Source organism: Scyliorhinus torazame, chromosome 19 (genome assembly GCF_047496885.1).
Source record: "Scyliorhinus torazame isolate Kashiwa2021f chromosome 19, sScyTor2.1, whole genome shotgun sequence".
Classification (NCBI taxonomy): Eukaryota; Metazoa; Chordata; class Chondrichthyes; order Carcharhiniformes; family Scyliorhinidae; genus Scyliorhinus; species Scyliorhinus torazame.
In genome coordinates this window covers 71,480,884-71,508,332 of record NC_092725.1, presented here as the reverse complement: position 1 = coordinate 71,508,332, position 27,449 = coordinate 71,480,884, and the positions used below count along the sequence as shown (strand labels likewise).

Sequence of the window (27,449 nt, the reverse complement as noted above, 5' to 3'; positions counted from 1 at the left end):
TCAAAGATTTTTAAACAACAGCTCAGTTCCTGGAATGGCCTTTTCTGAAAATTCAGCGTGCACAGCTGGGATGAAATTCACACTTTACAGGATTCAATACTTATCATTTCATAAAGATTTTTTTCTCTCCAAGAATTGGGCTATTTTAAATGTAAAAACATTGTGAGATGTTTTGGATATGACTTTGTGAAAACAATACTGAGAAGCTTTTCATACTATCGCACTTTTCATTGGACTTGATACCCTATTATGAACTAAAATTATATTAGAAATTATGTTGTATAAATATACTTGGTGTAACCCAGCACATTTGAGTCATCTTTCCAAAACCAGTTTGCAGTAAGTGGAAGCAATTAGATCTCACTAATCAACCGCAGTCTCACAAACTGAATTCTTGGAACATAATATGTATTCTTGTCGATCATTTAAATGCACCATTTTAAACCAGATTTAATTTGTAAAGTTCAGTTATTGCTTTTAATTTTAATCATTTATGGGCTTCCTTCAATGTAGTTGCTTATTTAAATTATCAGCCAATTGTTCATACAAGAAACTAACTAACCTGTGTGTACAGTTAGTTTCCGATTTAAATTGTGAAAAAATGTAACTGAGAAAGATAAAGCCTGCATTATACCGTCGTTTGTGACTTGCAAAATAAATTTAGCAAGGTCTGGTGGGTTAATTCAATGTTTTAAATTGGGCAGACAATGAAATAATGTAAGACAGATAATCAGCAGGGCCACATTTGTTTAAATGTATTTGATATTTTTGATTTACATCACTATATGAATTAATGGCACTACACCGCCAATTTGCTTTGCTGCGTTACTCTTTATGAAAGAGAGGTGTTCCGTTCTTTGATTGTTCTGTTGCTGTTATTTTGAAAACACACTTTGTTACACATAATACAATTGGTATTAGAAAGCTAAAGCTATTGTTTATATAGGAAAACCGTATTGAAAGATGATCGACTGCTTTTTTTTTTGCTGTCCCTTGTGCGTTTCCCCACAAGGTGCTGTAGAACAATGGGAAGACTCACATAACCAACAGCCCTCCACTAATTCCAAAATGACCATTCTTTATTTATGAACCTAGTCATCAAATGCCAACATGATTCTTGATTGCAAGAGGAAGGTTGACCATTGCAGCCATCTCTTGGAAACAAATGATTGTGCAGAAGCCTTAAAGTCAGTAATAAAACTACATTGGCACCTGTCATGTCACTTCTTGTACTCTTGAAATATATTGATATAAAGGGCATCATGGTGGTGCAGTGGTCAGCACTGCTGCCTCACGGCACCGAGGTCTCAGATGCGATCCAGGCTCTGGGTCACTGTCCGTATTGGAGTTTGCACTTTCTCCCTGTGTTTGCGTGGCTTTTGCCCCCCACAACACAAAGATGTGCAGGCTAGGTGGATTGGCCATGCTGAATTGCCCCTTAATTGGAAAAAATTAATTGGTTACTGTAAATGTCTTTAAATGAAATATATTGATAAATGCAGACAAGGAAAGAATGTGCAACTCCACATGGACAATTACCCGGGGCCAGGATCACACAGCCGAACAGGAGTTAGAGAGATTGTCATCTGGAATATGGAGTTCCGAAGTATCAGTGCTGGTATTAAATCAAAATTGCACACTGAAGCCATGATCTACCTGCTCTGCATACTTCCAGTGGGTCATAGAATACCTACAGTATAGAAGGAGGCCCATTTAGTCTGCACCGACCCTTCGGAACAGCACTCCCCCATCCACTCCGCCTGATCCCTGTAACCTGCACATCCCTGGACACTAAGGGACAATTTATCATGGCAAATCCACCAATTTGCACATCTTTGGATTGTGGGAGGAAATCCACACAGACATGAGGAGAATATCCACAGTGTTTTGGGGGAGCAAGTTCCAGCACCTCGTAAGATTTTTGTTTGGTTCAGATGTGACAAAAGAATTGACAGTGAGACCTTGTAACGGTAGCAAGTTTGAAATATTTATTAAGTATAAGTGTATAAAGCTTAATAAACTAGGCAGTAATTATTTATACAGGTGTTACTTCCTGTTCCAATCTTGGAAGTAGAGCGCGCAGGCTTGAATCGGGCTTCTCTTTGCTCCTTGCAATTCTAGAACCAACAAGAGGCTGTCTTCTGTAGTGTCTTCTTCTCCGCCTATAAACCTGATCAGGAGGGTCTCTATCATTCACTCATCAATTAACTCTTTCCCAATCATCTTTGTGCACAATACATTCAGGTACAATTCCTGGTTTAACTCGGGATTTCAGGGTCTTACTCTTGGAGGAGTCTTTTTATATTCTTTTCCTATCTGTTACCTAGTATAAGCAGTTCTCAAATTCTGGGGTTCATACGAAAGGGAAAGATCCCCGTTTAGAGCCGGAGTGTTCATATGAAAGGATAGCATATTCCTTTAGAGCTTGGGGGTTCATACAAAAGGGATACCATACTCATTTAGAGCCTGGGGGTTCATACAAATAGAATACCATACACATTTACCCATTTGGAGCCTGAGGGTTCAAAAAAGGGATACATATCCTTTTAGAGCCTGGGGTTTCCTACCAAAGCGATACCATACCGATTTAGAACCTGAGGCTTCATACGAAAGGGATAGTATATTCCTTTAGAGCCTGGGCATTCATATGAAAGGATAGCATTTTCCTTTAGAGCCTGGGGTATCATGTGAAAAGATAGCTACCTGTGTGAATACATAAAGAATAACGCACATAATTCCATCCATTAAAAATTAGAGCAATTAAGAGGTTCAACATAATTTGATTCAAGCTCAAGTTTCTTACTACAATCTCTCTTACCATTTGAGAGAAAGAATGTTCCTTGATTTCTTAATGTCCTAACTCTAATAGAATTATGCCGCCTTCCTGTTTTGGATTGTCCTACCAGTATAGATATATCTCTTAATCATTTAAAGTACCTCGATTATATTACCTGTCAACCTTCTAAACTCAAGCCTCAAAAGTCTCTTCTAAACTTAAGCCTTTAAACCCTGGGTATAATTCTGGTGAATCTGCGCTGGATCCTCCTCCAAGACCAATATACCTTTTCTAAGCTTTGCGGTCTAAAATTGAACACAGCAATCTAGGTGGCATGCTGCATAATTGAAGCGTCACTTCCTCACTTTTCCAATTTTAATGGGAAGATGAAAGTGAATACTGGAAGCATTATGAAACAATCTATTAGTCTTAAAAGGCAGGATTTGAACAAACTAGTTGAAATAATAAGGAAACTATTTCCCCACAGTCAATTATTTAGAAAGACATTTCAAATCTTTTATTTTTCTTTTATTCTACGCTACTGATGACCAGAAATCAGACTACATGGCTCATTTAAAATGGTCATTGCACAGGCACAGCGTGTACTACAATGTTCTAATGACCAAAAATACATTTGATACAGTACCATACAACAGATTTGGCTCATGGAATAAAAGGGAAAATAGGCACTTGGATAAGAAATTGATTAAGTGGCGGGAAACAGAGCAGTGAGTGGTAAATGGTTGTTTTTCAGATTGGAGGAAGGTTTATAGTGGAAGTCTTCAGGGGTCATTGTTGGGAGCCTTGCTCTTCATAATATATTAATGACCTAGACTGTGGTGTTCAGGGCATAATTTCAAAATTTGCAGGTGAAACAAATTTGGAAATGCTGTCAACTGTGATAGTATTGAAAAGGACATAGACATGTTGATGGATTAGGCAGATGAGTGGCAAGGATGAAGTTCAATGCAGAGAAGTATGAGGTGGTCCACTTTGACAGGATGAATATGGAGAGACAGTATAAAATCTATAGAATCCATGGAATGGATATGGAGAATATGGAAAGGCAGTATAAAATAAAGATAGAAACTTTAAAGGAGGTGCAGGAACAGAGAGACCTTGGTGTATATGTACATATGTCATTGAAGATGATAGGGCATGTCAAGAGCAGATAATAAAACATATCTTAGGCTTTATTAATAGGGGCATTGAGTACAAGACTAAGGAGTTCATGTTGAACTTGTACAAGACATTAGTTAGAAGTACTGCACCCAGTTCTAGATGCCAATCTTGAGGAAGGGTGTGAGCAAGGGCATTGGGGAGAGAACAGAGGAGATTCACAAAACAATTCTAGGGATAAAGAACTGGTGGATCTCAGCAGGTCAGTTTGCAACGTATTCTATTTTAAAACAATTGATGTGTTCACATTTTCTGAAACAAAGTCAAAATGGGTGGTATCAGAAGTGAAACCGCCACAGATGTTGGAAATCCACTAAAACGGACAGAGTGTACACCGCCTCTGTGAAATAATAAGCCATTTACACTATACATAACTACTCTCCCCCCCAACAGGAGATACCTATAGCCCCGATAAGGCGAATTATCTTACCTTCTATCTTGAAGAGGTAGATGGACATGTTCATGCTTTCAGAGGGAGTGAATGGTTGTGAGGGACAATCCAGAGAGCAATGAAAATTCATAAAGTGGGAGAGACGAGGAAGTTGGAAAGCATGAGCCCGATGCACAGTGTCCACTGGTCAGTCCGCAGGTTTTATTGAGGGCCCCATTGCAGGGAACACTGCCGCCGAGCTCGCCCCCGGATGTTGTTGTCGGTCCGGCCGTGGTCGAACCCTCACGGGCCAATGGGAAAGGCACTTGTTCCACAGCCCTGAGCTTTCGTCCAATACGATTCGTGTTTATGATTCCAGCTAGCAACGCAATTGCTTAGCAACCGGACAGCGTCGGTGCTGCAGTACCAGCAGAGGCACCGGCACAGACAGGTAACCGGCTCCATGGGCATTGGCACAGACAGGTAACCGGCTCCATGGGCATTGGCTCAGACAGATAAGTGCCTCCCTGGGCACCGGCACAGACAGGTAACCGGCTCCATGGGCATTGGCTCAGGCAGGTAACCAGCTCCCTGGGCACCAGCTCAGACAGATAACCGGCTCCCTGGGCACTGGCGCAGACAAGTAACCGGCTGCCTGGGTATTGGCCCAGACAGATAATTGGCTCCCTGGGCACCGGCTCAGACAGGTAACTGGCTCCCTGGGCACTGGCACAGACAAGTAACTGGCTGCCTGGGTATTGGCCCAGACAGCTAACTGGCTCCCTGGCACCGGCTCAGAGAGATAAGCACCTCCCTGGGCACCGACTCAGACAGATAAGCGCCACTCTGGGCACCGGCTCAGACAGGTAACCGGCTCCCTGGGCACCGGCTCAGACAGGTAACTGGCTCCCTGGGCACCGGCTCAGACAGGTAACTGGCTCCCTGGGAACCGGCTCAGACAGATAAGCGCCTCCCTGGGAACCGGCTCAGACAGATAAGCGCCTCCCTGGGCACCGGCTCAGACAGATAAGCGCCTCCCTGGGCACCGGCTCAGACAGGTAACCGGCTCCCTGGGCACCGGCTCAGACAGGTAACCGGCTCCCTGGGCATTGACTCAGACAGGTAACTGGCTCCCTGGGCACCGGCTCAGACAGGTAACCGGCTCCATGGGCATTGGCTCAGACAGGTAACTGGCTCCCTGGGCACCGGCTCAGGCAGGTAACCAGCTCCCTGGGCACCGGCTCAGACAGATAACCGGCTCCCTGGGCACTGGCACAGACAAGTAACCGGCTGCCTGGGTATTGGCCCAGACAGGTAACTGGCTCCCTGGGCACCGGCTCAGACAAGTAACTGGCTCCCTGGGCACTGGCACAGACAAGTAACTGACTGCCTGGGTTTTGGCCCAGACAGGTAACTGGCTCCCTGGGCACCGGATGAGACAGGTAACCGGCTCCCTGGGCACCGGCTCAGGTAACCGGCTCCCTGGGCACAGGCTCAGACAGGTAACCGGCCCCTGGGCACAGGTTCAGACAGGTAACCGGTTACCTGGACACCGACTCAGACAGGTAACCGACTCCCTGGCCGCTGGCTCTGACAGGTAACCGGTTCCATGGGCACCAGCTCAGACAGGTAACCGACTCCCAGGGCACCGGCTCAGACAGTAACCGGCTCCCTGGGCACCGGCTCAGACAGGTAACTGGCTCCCTGGGCACCGGCTCAGGCAGGTAACCAGCTCCCTGGGCACCGGCTCAGACAGATAACCGGCTCCCTGGGCACTGGCACAGACAAGTAACCGGCTGCCTGGGTATTGGCCCAGACAGATAATTGACTCCCTGGGCACCGGCTCAGACAAGTAACTGGCTCCCTGGGCACTGGCGCAGACAAGTAACTGGCCCATTGGGCACTGGCACAGACAAGTAACTGACTGCCTGGGTATTGGCCCAGACAGGTAACTGGCTCCCTGGGCACCGGCTCAGACAAGTAACTGGCTCCCTGGGCACTGGCGCAGACAAGTAACTGGCCCATTGGGCACTGGCACAGACAAGTAACTGACTGCCTGGGTATTGGCCCAGACAGGTAACTGGCTCCCTGGGCACCGGATGAGACAGGTAACCGGCTCCCTGGGCACCGGCTCAGGTAACCGGCTCCCTGGGCACAGGCTCAGACAGGTAACCGGCCCCTGGGCACAGGCTCAGGTAAACGGCTCCCTGGGCACAGGCTCAGACAGGTAACCAGCCCCTGGGCACAGGCTCAGACAGGTAACCGGTTACCTGGACACCGACTCAGACAGGTAACCGACTCCCTGGCCGCTGGCTCTGACAGGTAACCGGTTCCATGGGCACCAGCTCAGACAGGTAACCGACTCCCAGGGCACCGGCTCAGACAGTAACCGGCTCCCTGGGCACCGGCTCAGACAGTAACCGGCTCCCGGGGCACCGGCTCAGACAGGTAAGCGGCTCCCTGGACACCGGCTCAGACAGGTAAGCGGCTCCTTGGGCACCGGCTCGGACAGGTAACTGGCTCCCTGGACACCGGCTCAGACAGGTAACCGGTTACCTGGACACCTGCTCAGACAGGTAACCGGCTCCCTGGGCACCGGCTCAGACAGGTAACCGGCTCCCTGGGCACCGGCTCAGACAGGTAACCGGCTCCCTGGGCACCGGCTCAGACAGGTAACCGGCTCCCTGGGCACCGGCTCAGACAGGTAACCGGCTCCCTGGGCACCGGCTCAGACAGGTAACCGGCTCCCTGGGCACCGGCTCAGACAGGTAAGTGGCTCCCTGGACACCGGCTCCGACAGGTAACCGGCTCCCTGGACAACGGCTCAGGCAGGTAAGTGGCTCCCTGGACACCGGCTCAGACAGGTAACCGGCTCCCTGGGCACCGGCTCAGACAGGTAACCGGCTCCATGGGCACCGGCTCAGACATGTAAGTGGCTCCCTGGACACCGGCGCATACAGGTAACCGGCTCCCTGGGCATCGGCTCAGACAGGTAATTGACTCCCTGGGCACTGGCGCAGACAAGTAACCAGCTCCCTGGGCACCGGTTCAGGCAGGTAACCGGCTCCCTGGGCACCGGCTCAGACAGGTAACCAGCTCCCTGGGCATCGGCTCAGACAGGTAATCGACCCCCTGGGCACCGACTCAGACAAGTAACCGGCTCATTGGGCACTGGTGCAGACATGTAACCCATTCACTGGGCACTGGCGCAGACAAGTAACCGTATCACTGGCGCAGACAAGTAACCGGCCCATTGGGCACCGGCACAGACAAGTAACTGGGTGCCTAGGTATTGGCCCAGACAGGTAACTGGCTCCCTGGGCACCGGCTCAGACAGGTAACCGGCTCACTGGGCATCGGTCCAGACAGATAACCGGCTCCCTGGGCACCGGCTCAGAAAGGTGACCGGCATCCTGGGCATTGGCACAGATTGGTAACCAGCTGCCTGGGCACTAACTTGGACAGGAAAACGATCTTTGGGAACCGGCTCATAGAGGTACCCAGATCCTTGGGCACCGACTCAGACAGGTAACCGGCTCCCTGGGCAGGGGCGCAGACTGGTAATCGATGTGTCGCTGGCCAACAGGGCAATGGCGCCCACTTGTAACCAGCTCCCTGGGCACTGGCAAAGACTGGTAACCAACTACCTGTGCATGGCGCAGACTGGTAACCGATGAGACGCAGGCTCCCTGGGCATCGCACAGACTGCGAACCTGCTTCCTGGGCATTGGCACAAACTGGTAACCGGTTTCTCGGGCACCAGCGCAGACAGGTAGCCGGCTCACTGCGCATCGGCGCAGACTCGTAACCCGCTCCCTTGGCACTGACGCAGGCTGGTAACTGACGAGTTACCGATTACCTGTGCACTGGCACAGAATGGTAATTGGCTCCCTGGACACTGGAACTGACTGGAAACCGGTTTCCTGGCCACCGGTGGAGACTGGTAACCAGCTTCCTGGGCATTGGCACAGACTAGTAACTTCCTGGGCACTGGCCCAGACTAGTAACTGGCTCCCTGGGCACCAGCACAGGTTGGTAACCGACTACCTGGGCACCGGCACAGACTGGTATCTGGCTCCCTGGGGTACAGCGCAGACTGGTAATCGGCCTCCTGGTCACTGGCACATACTGGTAACCGATGAGTAGCCAGCTCCCTGGGCACCAGCACAGATGGCTCACTGGCACCCTGGGTCCCAGCACAGGTGGGTAACCGACTCCCGGGAACCGACACAAGCAGAAATCCGGCTCCCTGGGCACCGGCACAGGCCGGTAACAAGCTCCCTAGGCACTGGCACGAGCAGACGACTGTCTCCGGGTCACCGGCATAGGTGCGTAACTGGCTCCATGGACACCGACACAGGTGGACATCCGGGTCCCTGGGTACCGACACATCAAGTATTTGGTTCCCTGCGGCACTTACAGTTATCTGGCTCCCCGGGCACTGGCACAGGGTAGTATCTAGCCCCTTAGGCACCGGCACAGGCAGGTAACCGGCTCTCTAGGCACTGGCACAATGGCTTATCAGCTCCCTGGGCATTATCAGGGGCAGGTAACTGACTTGCTGGTCAGGCAGAGGTACGTAACTTACTCCAAACGAGGGGTGAGGGAACACAGCATGAAGACTGGTAACTAGTATTGAAAACAGAGTGGGACTAGGTAAATACCATACATCACAGAGCTAGATATTGGTCTTCTGTGAAAAAAAAGGAGTGATTTGCCCTTGCAGGTTGTTATTTTACTAGGCTGTGCCTTAAATCTTTGGTTTACAGATTGTTGCTTCAAATATTTAAAGAGGATGGTTGGCTCTTCCCCAGATATGGGGTCTCTATGTCTGGAGTCTCGTGGAATGCCACTGACACCAAGACCCCAATCGACACAGGGGAGGATCTCATCACGTAACTCCAACAGTCAGGCTTCACTGCAATCATCTTTAGGTAAAAGGACATGGAAAAACATGACATTAAGCTAATACATTTGCTTTTTCTTAACATTTTTATTAGTCTTTTGTTTTATAAAAATATGTGGACTAGCAACTAGCAATATTGCTATTTTTTGCAAAATGTTTTATTTTTCTCCATTTTGATGTCAGCCATCCTGTGGCTATGTGGATAATTGAAATTATTAATTCATGTTGAAGTACAGTTAGGTACAGGTGGGCATCTGGGTCCCTGGGTTCCGACACATACAAGTATTTGGTTCCCTGCGGCACTTCCAGGTATCTGGCTCCCCGGGCACTGGCACATACATGTATCCGTCTCCCTTGGCACTGGCACAGGGTAGTATCTAGCCCCTTAGGCACCGGCACAGGCAGGTAACCGGCTCCCTAGGCACTGGCACAATGGCTTACCAGCTCCCTGGGCATTATCAGGGGCAGGTAACTGACTTGCTGGTCAGGTGGAGGTAAGTAACTTACTCCAAACTAAATCACAGTTTAGTGATTTAGTCTCATACTCATTAGGAATTGGATTGGGATCTATTTCACATCAGGTCCTTAAAGCCAGCAGACAAAATGAGAATTTACCCCGTTATCCTGGGCTGGATTTGAGATGGAGGATTCGTTTTTTAAAATAAATTTAGAGTACCCAATTCAATTTTCCAATTAAGGGGCAATTCTAGCATGGCCAATCCACCTACCCTGCACATCTTTGAGTTCTGGGGGCGAAACCCACGCAAGTACGGGGAGAATGTTCCCGTAACAGCCTCTCCGAACAGGCGCCGGAATGTGGCGACTAGGGGTTTTTCACAGTAACTTCATTGAAGCCCACTTGTGACAATAAGCGATTTTCATTCATTTCATTTTCAATATGCAAACTCCACATGGACAGTGACACAGAGCCGGGATTGAACCTGGGAACTCGGCGCCGTGAGGCAGCAGTGATAACCACTGTGCCACCATTCTGCTGAGAGGATGGATTCTTGCCTAACTGACCGCAGTGTCAAATTCCCTGGGCTGGATTCTCCGTCCCGCCGCCCCCGTTTTCTGATGCGGCACGCCCCCTCCGGCAGTAGGATTCTCCGTCTCGCCAGCCGGCCAATGGGGTTTTCCCATTGTGGGCACCTCAATGCCGTTAGGAAATCCACTGGCATGAGTGAGCTGCTGGTGAAAAGGAGGATCCTGCCGACGGAGAATCCAGATCTGTGTTTGCACTGATTCACTTCCCTATTTTATGTGAGGTGGGAGAAGCAAAGAACAATATTTGTCAGTACTGCTACATACAAATCAGGTCATGATGCTTTTCAGTATGGTTTATGTAATTATGTGGAGTTGAGAAATTTAAAAAATGCCTGTTTTGCAAATACAATTTCCCCTTTATGGATGTTTCAATAATGACACTTTTATAAACTACTGAATGTCAGTATTTGCCCATGTTTGCATGTTGTCTTATTCAAAGCAGATGTTACAATATTGTTCTTTTGTTTTTGTGCTCATTTGAAATGTATTTCTTAGGTTCATTATACTCTGAGCCAGATCTAAGCTGTTCTATCACAAAAATCGAACATATTCTTGCTGAGAGAGCCAAGGAAAAGCAAGCTGACTTGAGGAGAGCTTTCTATGCTTATGATGTGGACCGAAACCTAACAGTCACCAAAGCTGAATTCCGCAGAGTGATTGAAAAGTTTCTGTTGCCTCTTAACGCAAAACAATTCCAGGATCTACTTGCAAAGGTAATTGAGAAAAAAAAGTCTAATGCTTGGATTTAAAGCAGCCGAGAATTTCATTACTATTATCATTGTTGTTCTTTATTATTCCTGATCAATTCAAAGTGCCATTCTATGAAGTCAGATATACTGCATATGGGTGACACATCTAAAATGAATATGGGCACAATTGAGTACGGTCAGCAATTTGCCTGCCACGAACAGCCGGACAGGCTCTTTGATCTGAACCACCGGTCACAGGGGCGTATAGTCACTACACTGAAATTCATACACCATGGGCTGGATTCTCCCAAAATGGGGCTATGTCCCCATGCCGGCGTAAAAACGCAGGCATTGCACTCCGGAGTTTCCTGATTCACTTACCTTTGGGGGCGAGCAGGGACCTGGAGTGCTTCACGAAACTTTTGCTGCGCGAACGGGCCCCCGCACTTCCGGTTCAGAGTCCACGCATGCGCACGGCGGCGGCCTCCAGCGGCTGCGCCGAGCGCAATGACGGACTCGGACCGTGGACCCACACAAACAAGCGAGGCCCCCTCCCGATCGGTCGCATGCCCGACGATCCGTCCAGCCCGATCTCTCCACCGGCTGCAGGATAAGGCTCCCAGCACCCGATCCGTCCGTCACCCACCAGGGCGGTCGCGGACTGAGTCCACAGCCGCCACGTGAGGTTCCCGAACGGCCATACGTGGTTAGAACCACGCCGTCGGATACTCGGGCTGCTGGGAGCAGAGTATCACTGGGAGGGCCCCTGGGAATGGCCCCCAGCCGCGTGGCATAATTCACGGACGCGCAGATATTCGGGGCCTGGAGAATCGGCGGAGCGGCGCCGGGCCCGATTCCGTCAGAAACTTTGATTCTCCGCCACTGCGCCAAACGCAATTTCGATTCAGGGCTGCGGAGAATCCAGCCCCACATTACTCACCTGTGTGGTCAGCAGAAGGTCTATTGGCTTGATGGCATCACCCTGTGGAGAATACCACTTGCATTTTCTGCTGGTTAGTTAGCAGCAGGAAACAGGTAGCTTTATCTGTTGCTCAAATTTTGAGATATCTTGTTCTTCCAGGATAATCTGTGGTGAACTGGGCACTTTTCAGGTCTGAAAGTGGTGACCTTCGGCCCAATCATGAGTTTGCATGGTAAACCTTGAGCAATGATCTGATCGAAGTATCTATTTCCACAGGATAGCTTTGATGCGCCCTATTTTGACATCAAGCTTGCATGGTACGCTTACTTTGGCCCTTTTACAAGTGTTATAGCCCTCATGATGACCATGAGGGATCGTTGATCGATCTCTCTGTGGACTTCATGGAGTACGAATTCCCGTATTGAGCGGGTGGAGGCTCGCCCAATAGGGACTCGCTAATGGGACTTTACATTCTGTGTCCTAGACCCAGATTGGCATTCCCGATGGTCCCGGGCCAGGACACTAGTTTAACAAAGTGAAGGCCATCAAGGAGGCACCAGCCAGTGAAACACAACAGAGCTGAAATCCTTTCTGGGATTGATAAATTATGCAAAGGTCATCCCGAATCTGGCCGCATTGCTGTCACCACTGCATTTACTACTAAAGAAACACCAGAGGTGGTCGTGGCAGGTTCCGCAGGATGAAGCCTTTGTGAAAGTAAAATGGCAACTGCTGTTGTTGAATATACTGATGCACAGCGATTCCAAGAAGAAGCGAGCATTGATATGCTACTTCTATCCTTATGGAGATGGAGCAGTACTCTCGCATTGTTGAAAAGATGACGGAAAGACCCATTGCCTGCATGTCTGGTAAACACCACGAGTGATATATTGTATGTATTACAGCACTGCCCGTATATTACAGGTACGGCGGTAAATCCCTGCCTGCTGGCTCCGCTCAGCAGGCGGCGTATAAAAATATATGCTCTCATGCGCTGCTTCCATTCTGGTTCCAGCTGCGGGAGGCATAACATCTTGTGCAATAAAGCCTCGATTGTTTCACCATTCTCGTCTCGTGGTAATTGACGGTACATCAATTTATTGCACAAGATTTTAAAAGATGGATCTCCTAATCAATCCTGATCGCCTGCAGCTGAGCCCTCACGCAGCCAACGCCACGTCTACCTTCGACCACTGGCTAGCCTGCTCCGGAGCCTACCTCAGAGCAGCCACTGAAGAACCCTCTGACCCACAGAAGCTCCAAGTCCTCAACCACAGGTTTTTCCCCCTCATCTGGGATGCGCCCCCCTACTCAGAAGCGATGACGCTCCTAAAGGGACATTACGTTAAACTGGTGAATCAAGTGTATGCCAGGCGCCTCCTGGCCATGAGACGGCAACTCCCCAGGGAGACTCTGGATGATTTCTTGCGGGCCCTGCAGATCCTCAGTAGGAACTGTGACTGCCAGGCAGTTTCGGCAGTCCAACACACTGAACTATTAATTAGAGATGCTTATGTCACGGGCATGAAGTCTACGTATGTCTGCCAGCGACTATTGGAAGGGGGTACGCTCGATCATGCAGAGACTAGGCAGCTTGCTAATTCACTAGAAGTGAACTCCCGTAACCTGGAGTCCTACACCCCTGACCGCGTGGCACCCTCGTGGGCATCGTGGACACCACCAGCTGCCGATTCCAGCTCACCGCAAGCCTGCGCCGCATGGCAGCCAGCCAACTCTGGGGGGCCCAAGTGTTATTTTTGTGGACAAAGCAAACACCCAAGGCAGCGCTGCCCAGTGCGGAGCGCGATCTGCAACGGGTGTGGGAAGAAAGGACACTTTGTTTCTGTTTGCCAGGCCCGGTCGGTCGCCGCTGTTTCCAGGCCTGGCATTTCTACAGCCCCCAGATGCGTCCCAGGGGCACCGCCAACTTCTCCTCCGCAAGCCATGTGCGGCCCTTGGGCACCGGCATCTTCCCCACTGCAAGCCACGTGCGGCTCGTGGGCGCCGCCATCTTTGATGCCGCCCGCCAAGTGCGCCTCGTGGGCGCCGCCATCTTCGGCGCCATTTTGGACCGCGCCTCAGGATCCCTGCTCGTCTGGACGTTTGCCGCCTACTGCTACCTCCGCCACCGCTGACCAGCCCGGGACCTCCCAGCATCTTCCGCAGCTCGCCTCCATCACCCTGGATCAGTCTCGGCCCCGCAACCTCGCGACCGATACTACGACGGTGAAGATCGATGGGCACGAGACGACCTGCCCCTTCGACTCCGGGAGCACAGACAGTTTCATCTATCCCACTACGGTAAGGCACTGCCCTCTCCCGGTACACTCCGTCACCCAGAAAATCTCCCTGCCCTCCGTATCCCATTCCGTTGAAATCCGGGGATACTGTATCGCGCCCCTCACCGTCCAGGGCGTAGAGTTCAGCAACTTCAGGCTCTACATCCTCCCCCACCTCTGCGCTGCCCTGTTGCTCGGCCTGGATTTTCAATGCCATCTCGAAAGCCTTACTTTGAAATTCGGCGGACCCTTGCCCCCCTCCCACCGTCTGCGGCCTCTCGACCCTTAAGGTCGATCCACCTTCACTGTTTGCGAACCTCACCCCGGACTGCAAACCCGTTGCCACTAGGAGCAGACATACAGTGCCCAGGACTTGACCTTCATCAGGTCGGAGGTCCAACGCCTTCTGTGGGAGGGGATCATTGAGGCCAGCAACAGCCCCTGGAGAGCTCAAGTAGTGGTAGTGAAGACTTGGGAGAAGCACAGGATGGTCATTGACTACAGCCAGACCATCAACCGGTACATGTAGCTCGACGTGTACCCCCTGCCACGCATATCTGACATGGTCAATCAGATTGCGCAGTATCGAGTCTTCTCCACAGTTGACATTTAAAAAATATATATATTTATTCAAATTTCTCAACAGATTTTCAACAAACCCCCCCCCCCCAACAAAAAAAAAACAAGAAAACAACAATCAAAAATTATACATTGGATTTCCCCCATATACAATAACCCCCCATATGACATTTAAAAGCACCTATAGGGAAGACCCTCCCCCCCGCCACTGGGCTGCTGTTGCTGCTGACCTCCTCCTAACGCTCCGCGAGATAGTCTAGGAACGGTTGCCACCGCCTGAGGAACCCCTGCACAGACCCTCGCAAGGCAAATTTTATCCTCTCCAGCTTGATGAATCCTGCCATGTCATTGATCCAAGTTTCCACACTAGGGGGCTTCGCATCTTTCCATAATAGCAAAATCCTCAGCCGGGCTACCAGGGATGCAAAGGCCAGAATTCCGGCCTCTTTCGCCTCCTGCACTCCCGGCTTGTCCGTTACCCCAAATAATGCCAACCTCCAGCTCGGCTTGACCCGGGCTTTCACCACCTTGGACATAGTCCTCGCAAAACCCCTCCAAAACCCATCCAGTGCCGGGCACAACCAGAACATATGGACGTGATTTGCCGGGCTTCCCGAGCACCTCCCACATCTGTCCTCCACCCCAAAGAACCTACTCAACCTCGCCCCTGTCATATGCGCTCTGTGAGTAACTTTGAACTGTATTAGGCTGAGCCTGACGCAAGAGCAGGAAGAATTAACCCTACTCAGGGCATCAGCCCACAGACCCTCATCTATCTCCTCCCACAGCTCCTCCTCCCACTTGCCCTTTAACTCCTCCACCGAGGCCTCCTCCTCTTCATTCAGCTCCTGGTAAATCGCCGAAGCTTTGCCTTCTCCAACCCATACACCCGAAATCACCCTGTCCTGAATCCCCTGTGCCGGGAGCAGCGGGAATTCCCTCACCTGCCGCCTCACAAACGCCCTCACTTGCATGTACCTGAAAGCGTTTCCCGGGTAACCCAAACTTCTCCTCCAGCGCCCCTAGGCTCGCAAACGTCCCATCGATGAACAGGTCTCCCATTCTTCTAATCCCTGCCCGATGCCAGCTCCGAAACCCCCCATCTATCCTTCCCGGGACGAACCGATGATTCTCCCGAATCGGGGACCAAACCGAGGCTCCCACCTCGCCCCTGTGTCGCCTCCACTGCCCCCAGATCTTCAACGTCGCCGCCACCACCGGACTCGTGGTGTACCTTGTCGGCGAGAGCGGCAGCGGTGCCGTCGCCAGCGCCCTCAGGCTTGTGCCCACACAGGACGCCATCTCTAGCCTCTTCCACGCCCCCCCCTCTCCCTCCATTACCCACTTACAGATCATCGCCACATTGGCTGCCCATTAATAGCCGCACAAATTCGGCAGCGCCAGCCCCCCACTGTCCCTGATACGCTCCAGAAACACTCGCTTTACCTTCGGGGTCTTATTCGCCCACACAAATCCCATGATGCTCCTGCTTACCCGTTTGAAAAAGGCCTTGGGGATCAAAATGGGAAGGCACTGGAACACAAAAAGAAACCTCGGGAGGACCGTCACTTTGACCGACTGCACCCTACCCGCTAGTGAGAGTGGCAGCATATCCCATCTTTTAAAATCCTCCTTCATCTGCTCCACCAACCGCGTCAAATTGAGCTTGTGCAGGGCCCCCCAACTCCTAGCTACTTGGATCCCTAGGTACTGAAAGCTCCTTTCCGCCCTCTTCAGTGGCAGCTCGTCTATCCCCCTTCCCTGGTCCCCTGAATGCACCACAAAGAGCTCACTCTTCCCTACGTTGAGTTTATACCCCGAAAAGTCCCCAAACTCCCTTAGGATCCGCATGACCTCCGCCATCCCCTCCACTGGATCTGCCACATACAGCAACAGGTCGTCAGCATACAACGACACCCAGTGTTCCTCTTCTCCCCCCCCCCGGACCAGTCCCATCCATTTCCTGGACTCCCTCAGTGCCATGGCCAGAGGCTCAATTGCCAGTACAAACAACAAGGGGGACAGGGGGCACCCCTGCCTCGTCCCCTGGTACAGCCGAAAGTACTCCGACCTCCGCCGATTCGTAGCCACACTCACCACCCGGGCTCTATATAGCAGCCGGATCCAGCTAATGAACCCCTCCCCGAACCCAAACCTCCGCAACACTTCCCAAAGATACTCCCACTCCACCCGGTCAAAGGCCTTCTCCACGTCCATAGCTGCCACTACCTCCTCTTCCCCCTCCACCGGGGGCATCATAATCACATTGAGGAGCCTCCACACATTTGTATTTAGCTGCCTACCCTTCACAAATCCCGTCTGGTCCTCATGAATCACCCCCGGGACACAGTCCTCAATTCTCGTAGCCAGCACCTTTGCCAGCAACTTAGCATCAACATTGAGGAGCGAGATCGGTCTATACGACCCACATTGCAGTGGATCCTTGTCCCGATTCAGGATCAAAGAAATCAGCGCCCTAGACATTGTCGGGGGCAAGGTCCCCCCCTCCCTCGCCTTATTGAAAGTCCTCACTAGCAACGGGCCCAGCAGGTCCACGTATTTCCTGTAGAATTCAACCGGGAACCCATCCGGCCCCGGGGCCTTCCCCGCCTGCATGCTCCCCAATCCTTTAACCAGCTCCTCCAGCCCAATCGGCGCCCCCAAACCAGCCACCTCCTCCTCCTCCACCCTCGGGAACCTCAGCTGATCTAAGAATCGTCGCATCCCCTCCTCCCCGCTGGGGGCTCAGATCCCCATAGAAGTCCCTAAATACCTTGTTTATTCTCACCGCACTCGGCCCCCTGCACTTTCCTCCACTGTGCCTCTGCTTTCCCTGTGGTCAACAGGTCGAACTCCGTCTGGAGGTTCCGTCGCTCCCTGAGTAGCCCCTCCTTGGGGGCCTCTGCATACCTCCTATCCACCCTTAAAATCTCCCCCACCAAACTCTCCCTCCCCTCTCTCTTCTCCCTGTGGGCCCTAATGGAGATTAGCTCTCCCCTGACCACCGCCTTCAGCGCCTCCCAGACTACCCCCACCTGCACCTCCCCGTTGTCGTTGGCCTCCAAATATCTTTCAATGCACCCCTGCCCGCACACCTCCTCATCCGCCAATAGTCCCACATCAAGGCGCCACAGCGGGCGCTGGTCCCTCTCCTCCCCCAACTCCAGCTCCACCCAATGCGGGCCGTGGTCTGAGATTCGGCTATTGCCGAATATTCCGTTCCCTCCACTTTCGGGATTAGCGCCCTACTCAAAATGAAAAAATCTATCTGGGAGTAGGCTCTATGAATGTGGGAAAAGAAGGAAAATTCCCTGGCCTGCGGCCTGGCAAACCTCCATGGATCCACTCCCCCCATCTGGTCCATAAACCCCCTGAACACCTTGGCCGCAGCCGGCCTCTCACCCGTCCTGGACCTAGAGCGGTCCAGTGCTGGGACCAGCACCGTGTTGGAGCCCCCCCCCCCCCCCCCCCCCCCCCCCCCGCCATTATCAAGCTTCCTACCTCCAGATCCGGAATCCGACCCAGCGTGTGTTTCATAAATCCAGCATCACCCAATTCGGGGCATATACAATCACCAGTCCCACCCGCACCCCCTGCAACATACCGCTCACCATCACGTATCGACCTCCATTATCCACTATAATATTCATTGCCTCAAACGACACCCGCTTCCTCACCAGTATTGCAATCCCTCTGTTCTTCGCATCCAGCCCTGAATGAAAGACCTGCCCTACCCATCCTTTTCTCAGCCTAACCTGATCTGCCACCTTCAGATGTGTCTCCTGGAGCATAACCATGTCTGCCTTCGGTCCCTTTAATTGCGCAACCACCCGGGCCCTCTTGTCCGGCCCGTTCAGACCCCTCACATTCCAAGTTATCAGCCGGATTGGGGGGCTACTCCCCCCCCCCCCCTTGCCTCTGCCGACTAGCCATCTCCTTTTCTAGGCCAGCCACGTGCCCGCGCCTCCCGCACCCTCCAGTCCCCCAGGTGGCGGACCCCTGCCCCGACTACCTCTCCTACTTCCAGCTCCCTTTTGGCCAATGCAGCAGCAACCCTGTTTCCCCCCCTCCCCCCACTAGATCCACATCTAGCCATTTTGCTCCCCCCATGACACTCCCGTAAGTCAGCTGACTCCTGCTGACCCCGGCCCCGCCCGCCATTCCATCGACCCCCCAATGTGAGAATCCCCCCATCCTTTGGCAGTCAGTGTGCGCTCCTCTCCAGCACCGCCGCCCCCCCCCCCCCCCCCCCCCCCCCCATCCTTCCCTACCGTGGGAAAAAGCTTTCCTGAGCCGGCCCCACCCCCTCTGGCGCAGCTCCTTTTTGCTCCAATCCTCGCGCCTCCACTCCCCCTCTTCCTCCGTGCGGCCCTGCCCCTCCAACACTGATGCCCACGCTCTCCCACAGCCCCCACATCAAATCCATTCACCCATCCCCACCCAGCATTCAAACCCAGAGAACATTCCCCAAACGCAATAAACACAGTAAACATCCCCCCACGACCAACCCTCAATTTGAGTACAACTTTTCAGTTTGTATAAAGTTCCATGCCTCATCGGGCGTTTCAAAATAGTGGTGCCGATCTTGGAACGTGACCCACAATCGCGCTGGCTGCAGCATCCCGAACTTCACCCCCTTCCGATGGAGCACAGCCTTAGCCCGGTTAAAACCAGCACTCTTCTTAGCCACCTCCGCACTCCAGTCCTGGTAAATTTGGATCTCCGTGTTCTCCCACCTGCTGCTCCGCTCTTTTTTGGCCCATCTCAGGACACACTCTCTGTCCATAAAGCGGTGGAACCTCACCACTAAAGCCCTTGGCGGCTCGTTGGCTTTGGTCTCCTTGCCAGGACCGATGAGCCCATTCCAGCTCCAGGGGCCTCGGGAAAGCTCCAGCGCCCATCAGCGAATTGAGCATCGTGCTCATATATGCCCCGGCATCGGGCCCCTCCACTCCTTCAGGGAGACCCAGAATCCGAAGATTCTTCCTCCTCGACCTACTCTCCAGGTCCTCAAATTTTTCCGCCCTCCTCTTGTGCAGCGCCTCGTGCGCCTCCACCTTCACCGCCAGGCCCAAGATCTCATCCTCGTTCTCCGAGGCTTTTTGCCGCACCTCCCGGATCGCCGCCCCTTGGGCCTTCTGGGTCTCCACAAGCTTCTCAATCGCCGCCTTCATTGGCGCCCGCATTTCTGTCTTCAGCTCCTCAAAGCAGCGTTTAAGAAACTCCTGCTGCTCCTGCGACCACTGCGCCCATGCTGCTTGGTCTCCACCCGCCGCCATCTTGCTTTTCCTCCCTCGCACTTTTCGCTGCCCCAAGATTACTTTTTTAACCGCTCCACTCCTGGTCCAATCCATATAATGTTGGGGGGACCTTGCTGTCACCTTCCTACACTGGAAGCCGTTGAACAATTGCCGTTGGGGCCCCTCTGGAGAGCCCAAAAGTCCGTTCCTGGCGGGAGCTGCCGAACGTGCGACCTACCTCGGCATAGCCGCACCCGGAAACCCCTCCACAGTTGACTTGAAGTCCGCCTACCACCAGCTCCACATCCGCCTGGAGGACCGCCAATACACTGCGTTCGAAGCAGATGGCCGCCTCTATCACTTCCTCAGAGTTCCCTTCGGTGTCACCAATGGGGTCTCGGTCTTCCAGCGAGAGATGGACCGAATGGTTGACCAGTTCGGGCTGCGGGCCATCTTCCCGTACCTAGATAACATCACCATCTGTGGCCACGATCAGCAGGACCACGACGCAAACCTCCAAAAATTCCTCCATACTGCCAAACTCCTTAACCTCACATACAATAAAGAGAAATACGGGTTCCGCACCAACCGCTTAGCCATCCTTGGCTACGTAGTGGAAAATGGAGTCCTAGGGCTCAACCCCGACCGCCCCCTCCTGTAACTCCCTCTCCCCCACTATCCCAAGGCCCTGAAACGATGTCTGGGGTTTTTCTCGTATTACGCCCAGTGGGTCCCTAATTATGTGGACAAGGCCCGCCCACTCATCAAGTCCACAATTTTTCCCCTGACGGCTGATGCACGCTAGGCCTTCAACCACATCAAGGCGGACATCGCCAAGGCCACGATGCATGCGGTCGATGTGTCCCTCCCCTTTCAGGTGGAGAGCGATGCACCGGACGTGGCTCTGGCCGCCACCCTCAACCAGGCGGGCAGACCCATGGCCTTCTTTTCCCGCAGCCTCCAAGCCTCCAAAATTCGGCATTCCTCTGTTGAAAAGGGGGCCCAAGCCATTGTGGAAGCTGAGCGACATTGGAGGCATTACCTGGCCGGCAGGAGATTCACTCTCCTCACTGACCAACGGTCGGTTGCCTTCATGTTTAATAATACACAGCGGGGCAAGATCAAAAATGACAAGGCCTTGAGGTGGAGGATCGAGCTCTCCACCTATAATTATGAGATCTTGTATCACCGGGGGAAGTTCAACGAGCCCCCTGATGCCCTATCCCGCGGTAAATGTGCCAGCGCACAAGTGGACCGACTCCGGGCTCTCCACTATGACCTCTGCCACCCGGGGGTCACCCGATTCTTCCATTTTGTCAAGGCCTGCAACCTGCCCTACTCCATTGAGGAGGTCAGGACCGTCACCAGAGACTACTAAGTCTGCGCAGAGTGCAAGCTGCACTTCTACCGGCCAGATAGAGCGCACCTGGTGAAGGCCTCCCGCCCCTTCGAACGCCTCAGCGTGGATTTCAAAGGGCCCCTCCCCTCCACCGACCGCAACGTGGACTTCCTCAGCGTAATTGACGAGTACTCCCAGTTCCATTTTGCCATCCCGTGCCCCGATATGACTTCTGGCATGGTCATTAAAGCCCTGCACAGCATCCTCGCTCTGTTTGGTTTCCCCACCTACATCCACAGCGATCGAGGATCCTCTTTCATGAGCGATCAGCTGCGTCAGTTCCTGCTCAGCAAGGGCATCGCCTCGAGCAGGACGACCAGCTACAACCCCCGTGGAAACGGGCAGGTGGAGAGGGAGAACGGGACGGTCTGGAAGGCCATCCTGCTGGCCCTGCGGTCTAAAAATCTCCCGGTCTCCCGCTGGCAGGAGGTCCTCTCCGACGCGCTCCACTCCATCCGGTCGCTCCTCTGCACCGCCATCAATGATACCCCTCACGAACTTGTGTTTGCCTTTCCCAGGAAATCCACCTCCGGGGTCTCGCTCCCAACACGGCTGACAGTTCCTGCACCAGTACTCCTCCGGAAGCATGTGCAGAGCCATAAATTGGACCCCTTGGATGAGAAGGTTCACCTCCTATGACGGGCGCCAAGACACAGTCTCCCTCCGGGATCTGACACCCACTGGGTCCCCACCCATGACCCCCGACCTGACACCGCTTCCCCCCTCCCGGATGCCTCATTCACCCCTGTGCCACTCACCCTCCCTCCAGCGAACCTCACCGCAGCCCCCACTGGATCCGCTCAGGGGTGACGAAGACGAGGCCAACACGCTCCCGGAGTCGCAGGTGACCACGTCGGTGCCCGCAACACCACCAGGACTGAGGCGATCACGGTGGAGGGGCAAAGCCCCCGACAGACTTAATTTGTAATGCTTTTGTCACCCCCGCCAAACCTTTTTTTAACAGGGGTGAATGTGGTAAACACCACTCGTGATATATTGTATGTATTAAGGCACTGCTCGTATATTACAAGTACGACGGTAAATCCCTGCCTGCTGGCTCTGCCCAGTAGGTGGCGAATAAAAGTGTATGCTCTCCTGCGCTGCCTCCATTCTAGTTCCAGCTGCGGGAGGCACAACATCTTGTGCAATAAAGCCTTGATTGTTTCACCATTCTTCTCTCGTGGTAATTGACGATACATCAACGTCCAGGACCCTTATGGGTGCAGAGCGGTGCTCCGCAAAATTGAGGAGGGTTCAGCTGTTGTGTTGGATATAAGCAAAATTCTACCAGCATGTCTACAGCCAGCACTTCATGATAGTGACTGATCATAAGCTTTTGCTGGGTCTTTTCAAAGAGGACAAAGTGATTTTCGCCCTCTCCAGTGCTTTTGGCCCAGACCTAATATTGTTACCGATGGCCTATGGACACTCCCTCATGCACCACCCTGGAGCATGAATAACACTGGTCACAAGCTTGGCCTCTTTGCCAAGAAAAAACTTTATTTTCTTTAGCTTGGCCTTCACTGGAATTATTACAACGAGGTTGCTGATAAGACCAAGCTTATAGTGTGTGGAACTGGAGGAATCCCAATATACTACCAGTGAAGGTGGGCTTTCAGCAGGCAGTAGCAGAGAACCCATTGGCAGATTTCTCAACCAGCACGTCGAGGAAAGGGAGCTTGTTTGATTGCTCCATTTCACTGGTGAATGTGAGTGCAAGATGGAGTCCACTAAGGCTTGTAAAGAAATTTATACATGCAGCTGCAAATTCAAATATCACCTACATATTAGAAATGTGCAAGGGGCAGGAGGTTAAGAGTCATTGAAAACGGGTTTTTCGTGGAAACCGACGAAGGTGAAGGGATTCCATGGCCATTATGCATGCTGAGTCAAGCCAAAAAGATGTTTTGCCTACCACACAATTGAGTACTATGGTATATGAATTTCAGTGTTGGTATGATGCCATGTATGTAGACCATTTAGCCCAATGACTGGTCGATCATATCAAAAGCTTGCCCTTTCAGTTGTTCGCAACAGGAAAATTACTGATTGTACTCAACCAGTCCATGCTTGCAAAGCTCAGAACATAGTGTCCAAAACTAAATGTGATTCTGTGATTGGGCAACACTTACTAAACAATTGTGCTAAAAAATATACTAACAACTAACTTAAGACTTGGTGTGGCTTACTTACATTTACTAGAAGCTAAATATATTCACACACAGGCCCTGTCCTTTGCAGACAGAAGGAGCATGAACACACATTGCACCTTTTTCAACTAAATAAAAGCTTGGCGGACAGACATTCTCTGGTTCTTTCCTCATGGCAATGCCTTGACCAATCAGAATCAACCTGCTGAACAAACAATTATCACCCTCTTCTCATGCAGTATAAATTGTTGTTCCCTTTAGATTTAGTCGTCTTGTGATTCTGTCCTGATGAATGCAAGATGAAAAGTTTCACAACATCTCTGGCTTTTTTTCAGCAATACTCCCGTTTATGTACTACCAAGTGACAATTACCTATTGCAATGATAAAGTTCTGAATTGTTTCACAGATAAAGCAAATTCCAAAAGATAGGAGGAGAAATAGAGATGATTCTGATCCATTACTTTGATGCATTAAAATTTAGAATACTGAATGCCTGGATGATTACAAAGTCAAACATTTTAAAATGGGCTTCTTATCCCCCAAAATCATATCATCCTTTTGAAGTTGTTTTCTGGTAGTTGTTATTTCCTTGCAGTGAAAGTAAATTTAATAATAATCTTTATTAGTGTCATAAGTAGGCTTACATTCACACTGCAATGAAGTTACTGTGAAAATCCCCTGCTCGCCACACTCTGGCGCCTGCTCAGGTACATGGCGGGAGAATACAGAATGTCCAGTTCAACTAACAAGCACGTCTTTCGGGACTTGTGGAAGGAAACCCGCGTGCCCAGAGGAAACCCACGCAGACATGGGGAGAACGTTCAGACGCCGCACAGGCAATGACCCAAGCTGGGAATCGAACCCGGATCCCTGACACTGTGAAGCAACAATGCTAACCACTGTGCTACCCTGCTGCCCAAGTTTTGTGTTTGTTATATATCATAAAATATATTCCTTATCTTTTTAAGCTTCCGATCAACAGTGATGAAACAGTTCCTTACAAGGTATTTCTGGAAAAGTTTTGTGCTACGGATGGATCCCGAGTAAGTAGTACAAATAGCAGGTTAGTACCTAAAAAAAAAAAGGTAAAACTGGAAATCCGAAATAAATAAGCGAAAAATATGGGCTATGTCATTTTGGATGTATACACTTCACTCTGATGAATTGCACCCCCCCCCCCAAAATGTCACAACTTACCATTTGTCTTTACCCATGCTAATTGACCAGCTGCATATTTCCAGCATTTTCTGATTTATGCCAATATCTGCTGATACTTAGGACAGGAAAATAAAAATATAGCTTCCATAGGAAAGTAACTGAACTTTACAGGAGTCTGGTTAATAATACTTTGCACCAAGCATTTGATAAAGAAGATAAAAGCAAATTACTGAGGATGCTGGAAACTAGAACAGAAAATGCTGGACAATCTCAGCAGGTCTGACAGCATCCGTGGAGAAAAGGGAGCTAACATTTCGAGTCTGGATGACTCTTTGGTAAAGAAGGTCTGAAAAGAAAGGATGAGGTTAACATAAGAAACAGGAGTAAGAGTAGGCCATTTGCACCCCCCCCCCCCCCCCCCCCCCCAAAAGCTTCTTCTACCATTCAATAAGATCATGGCTGATCTGGTCGTATCTTTAATTGCATATTCCTGCCTGTATAACGTCCATAACCTTTGTTGCCCTTGTAGATCAAAACTCCATCTAACTCAGCCTTAAATATGTTCAATGATCCAGCCTCCACTGCTGAACATTTAAACATGTGAAATAGGAGCAGAGGTAGGCCATTTGACCCTTCAAGTCTGCTTCACTATTCAATGAGATCATGGTTGATCTATATGTCTAGGATTTCACATTTCCCATCTAGCCCCAATAACATTTGATTACCTTGCCCAACAAGTGTCTATCTGCTCCCGTCTTAAAAATATTCAGTGACCCCCATCTCCACCGCCTTCTGAGTTCCAAAGTTGCTCAAACTTCTGTGAGAAAAGGAAATAAAACTATTCCCCGCATCGCTGTCCTATAAGGGCAACCCATAAATTTAAAACCGTGCCTTCTAGTTCTAGACTCACCCCCAAGAGGAAACATCCATTTGATGTCCACCTTGTCAATACCATTCATGATCTTATATACTTCAATCAAGGAACCCCACACTCTTCTAAGCTCCAATTTCCAATCTATCCTCATAAGACAACCAGCTCATCCAGGTATCAATCTAGGAAACCTCCTCTAAACCGCCTCCAACGCATTTACATCCTTCCTTAAATAAGGAAACCAAAACTGCACACAGTATTGTGGGAGGAAACCGGAGCACCCGGAGGAAACCCACTCAGACACGGGGAGAACACGCAGACGCCGCACAGACAATGTCCCAAACCGGGAATCGAGCTTGGGTCCCTGGTGCATTGAAGCAACAGTGCTAACCACTGTGCTACTGACATTGTGGTCAATTTAGTGAGATGATGTAGTTAATGGGAGGAGCAAGGGGTTGAAGCAGTCAGGTGTTGAGGTTCAGTTTTGTTTTTGGCTGGAAAGCAATCTGAGACGTTTCTGAAGAAATACCCAGCCAGGGATTCTGCATTGTTCTGACAGGGTTCAGGTCTGTCTTTCAAACAGTCTCAGAGACATCTCTACAGCAAGTATTCCTGAGTGCTAACTGTGTTTAAAAGTGGATTGGGATCTGAGATGGTTTTGCTGTTTGAGTGGAAATAAAGATCGCAGTTACGGGCTATTATGCCACTGTGTTGATTAACATTATTAAGGGGTAATTGTAAGCAATTTTATTGTGTGACATTAAAGATATTTTAATACTGTGTTAGTAATAAAGTTTGTCTTATTTTGCATGAAATCACTCATGGAGTGAGGTACCCTTTTCTCAGTCTCACAAAATTAAAATAAAATATTGGGGTTTCTGTCCAGTATCCTAGCCACTGTTGGGGTCTGGTCCAGAATATTAATATATTAATTCCCCATTCTCACTCTCAAGAGGACCAACACTCACTTTACCTACTCTTTTCCTGTTTAAATACCTTTAGAAATTCTCACGATCTGTTTTTGCATCTCTAGCTAGCTTCCTTTTGTACTCTAATTTCTTTTAACCTTTTAGTCATTCTCTACTGTTCTTTATATTCTGACTAATCATCAGACTTGCCATTCATCTTGCACAGTTATACATTTTTTCTTAAGTTTTATGTTCTCCTTAACTTCTTTAGTTAACCATGGATGGTGGCTCCTCATTTAGAATATTTCTTTACCGCAGGAATATACTTATTCTGAGTATTATGAAATATCCCCTTAAATGTCTACCTATTGATCTGTTCACTTCACCTAGCTCAGCTTTCATCCCATAGTGACCCTTATTTAAGTTTAAAATACTAGTCTTAGACCCACTGACCCTTTCAAACTGGATGTAAAATTCAATCATATTGTGGTCGCTGATATCTATGGGTGTCTTCACTCTGAGGTCATCAATTAATCTTGTCACATTACACACTACTAATTCTAAAAGAACCTGCTCTCCAGAATGAGCTGTTCTAAGAAACTATCTTGAAAGCTTAAGAATTCCTTATCCAGGCCACTACTATCAATCGGATTTTTCCAGTTTATATGTAGATTAAAGTCACCCATGATTATTGCCGCTACTTTACCATAAACACCCAATATTTCATCTTGTATGCTTTGTGGTACATTGTGGTTACTATTAGGAGGCCTGTCAACCATTCCCACTAGTGACTTATTTCCCCTATAATTCCTCATCTCCAGCCAAACCGCATCTACATCCTGATCTCCTGAACCAATGTCATCTCTAACTTCTGCTCCGATGACATACTTGATCAACAGTGCTACCCCTCCACCTTTACCTAGCCTCCTATTCTTCTTGAATGTCATGTACCCCTTAATATTCAAGATCCAATTC

General features: G+C 50.5%; 3 protein-coding genes across 5 annotated transcripts in view; 2 read left to right on the top strand and 1 right to left on the bottom strand.

The window, feature by feature from the left end:
• pnpla3 (patatin-like phospholipase domain containing 3) overlaps positions 1-4,613 on the bottom strand; it is a 153,657-nt gene extending 149,044 nt beyond the window's left edge. The window contains exon 1 of the mRNA XM_072484518.1: positions 4,386-4,613. The gene's annotated coding sequence lies outside the window, so the exon portion shown is untranslated. The remainder of the gene's footprint in view (positions 1-4,385) is intronic.
• A 4,483-nt stretch (positions 4,614-9,096) lies between these two features.
• The window catches only part of efcab6 (EF-hand calcium binding domain 6), a 200,550-nt gene continuing 182,197 nt past the window's right edge, over positions 9,097-27,449 (top strand). For all 3 annotated transcript variants that reach the window (XM_072484515.1, XM_072484514.1, XM_072484513.1), the window contains exons 1-3: positions 9,097-9,259; positions 10,774-10,991; positions 24,506-24,600. In XM_072484515.1, the coding sequence (XP_072340616.1) occupies positions 9,121-9,259; positions 10,774-10,991; positions 24,506-24,600 (452 nt within the window). In that variant the 5' untranslated portion in view covers positions 9,097-9,120. The remainder of the gene's footprint in view (positions 9,260-10,773; positions 10,992-24,505; positions 24,601-27,449) is intronic.
• Positions 12,933-22,558, top strand: LOC140396207 (uncharacterized). Its single transcript, XM_072484516.1, has 2 exons — positions 12,933-14,190; positions 21,905-22,558. Exons 1-2 carry the CDS (start codon positions 13,009-13,011, stop codon positions 21,986-21,988), a joined length of 1,266 nt encoding a protein of 421 aa, XP_072340617.1. The 5' UTR covers positions 12,933-13,008; the 3' UTR covers positions 21,989-22,558.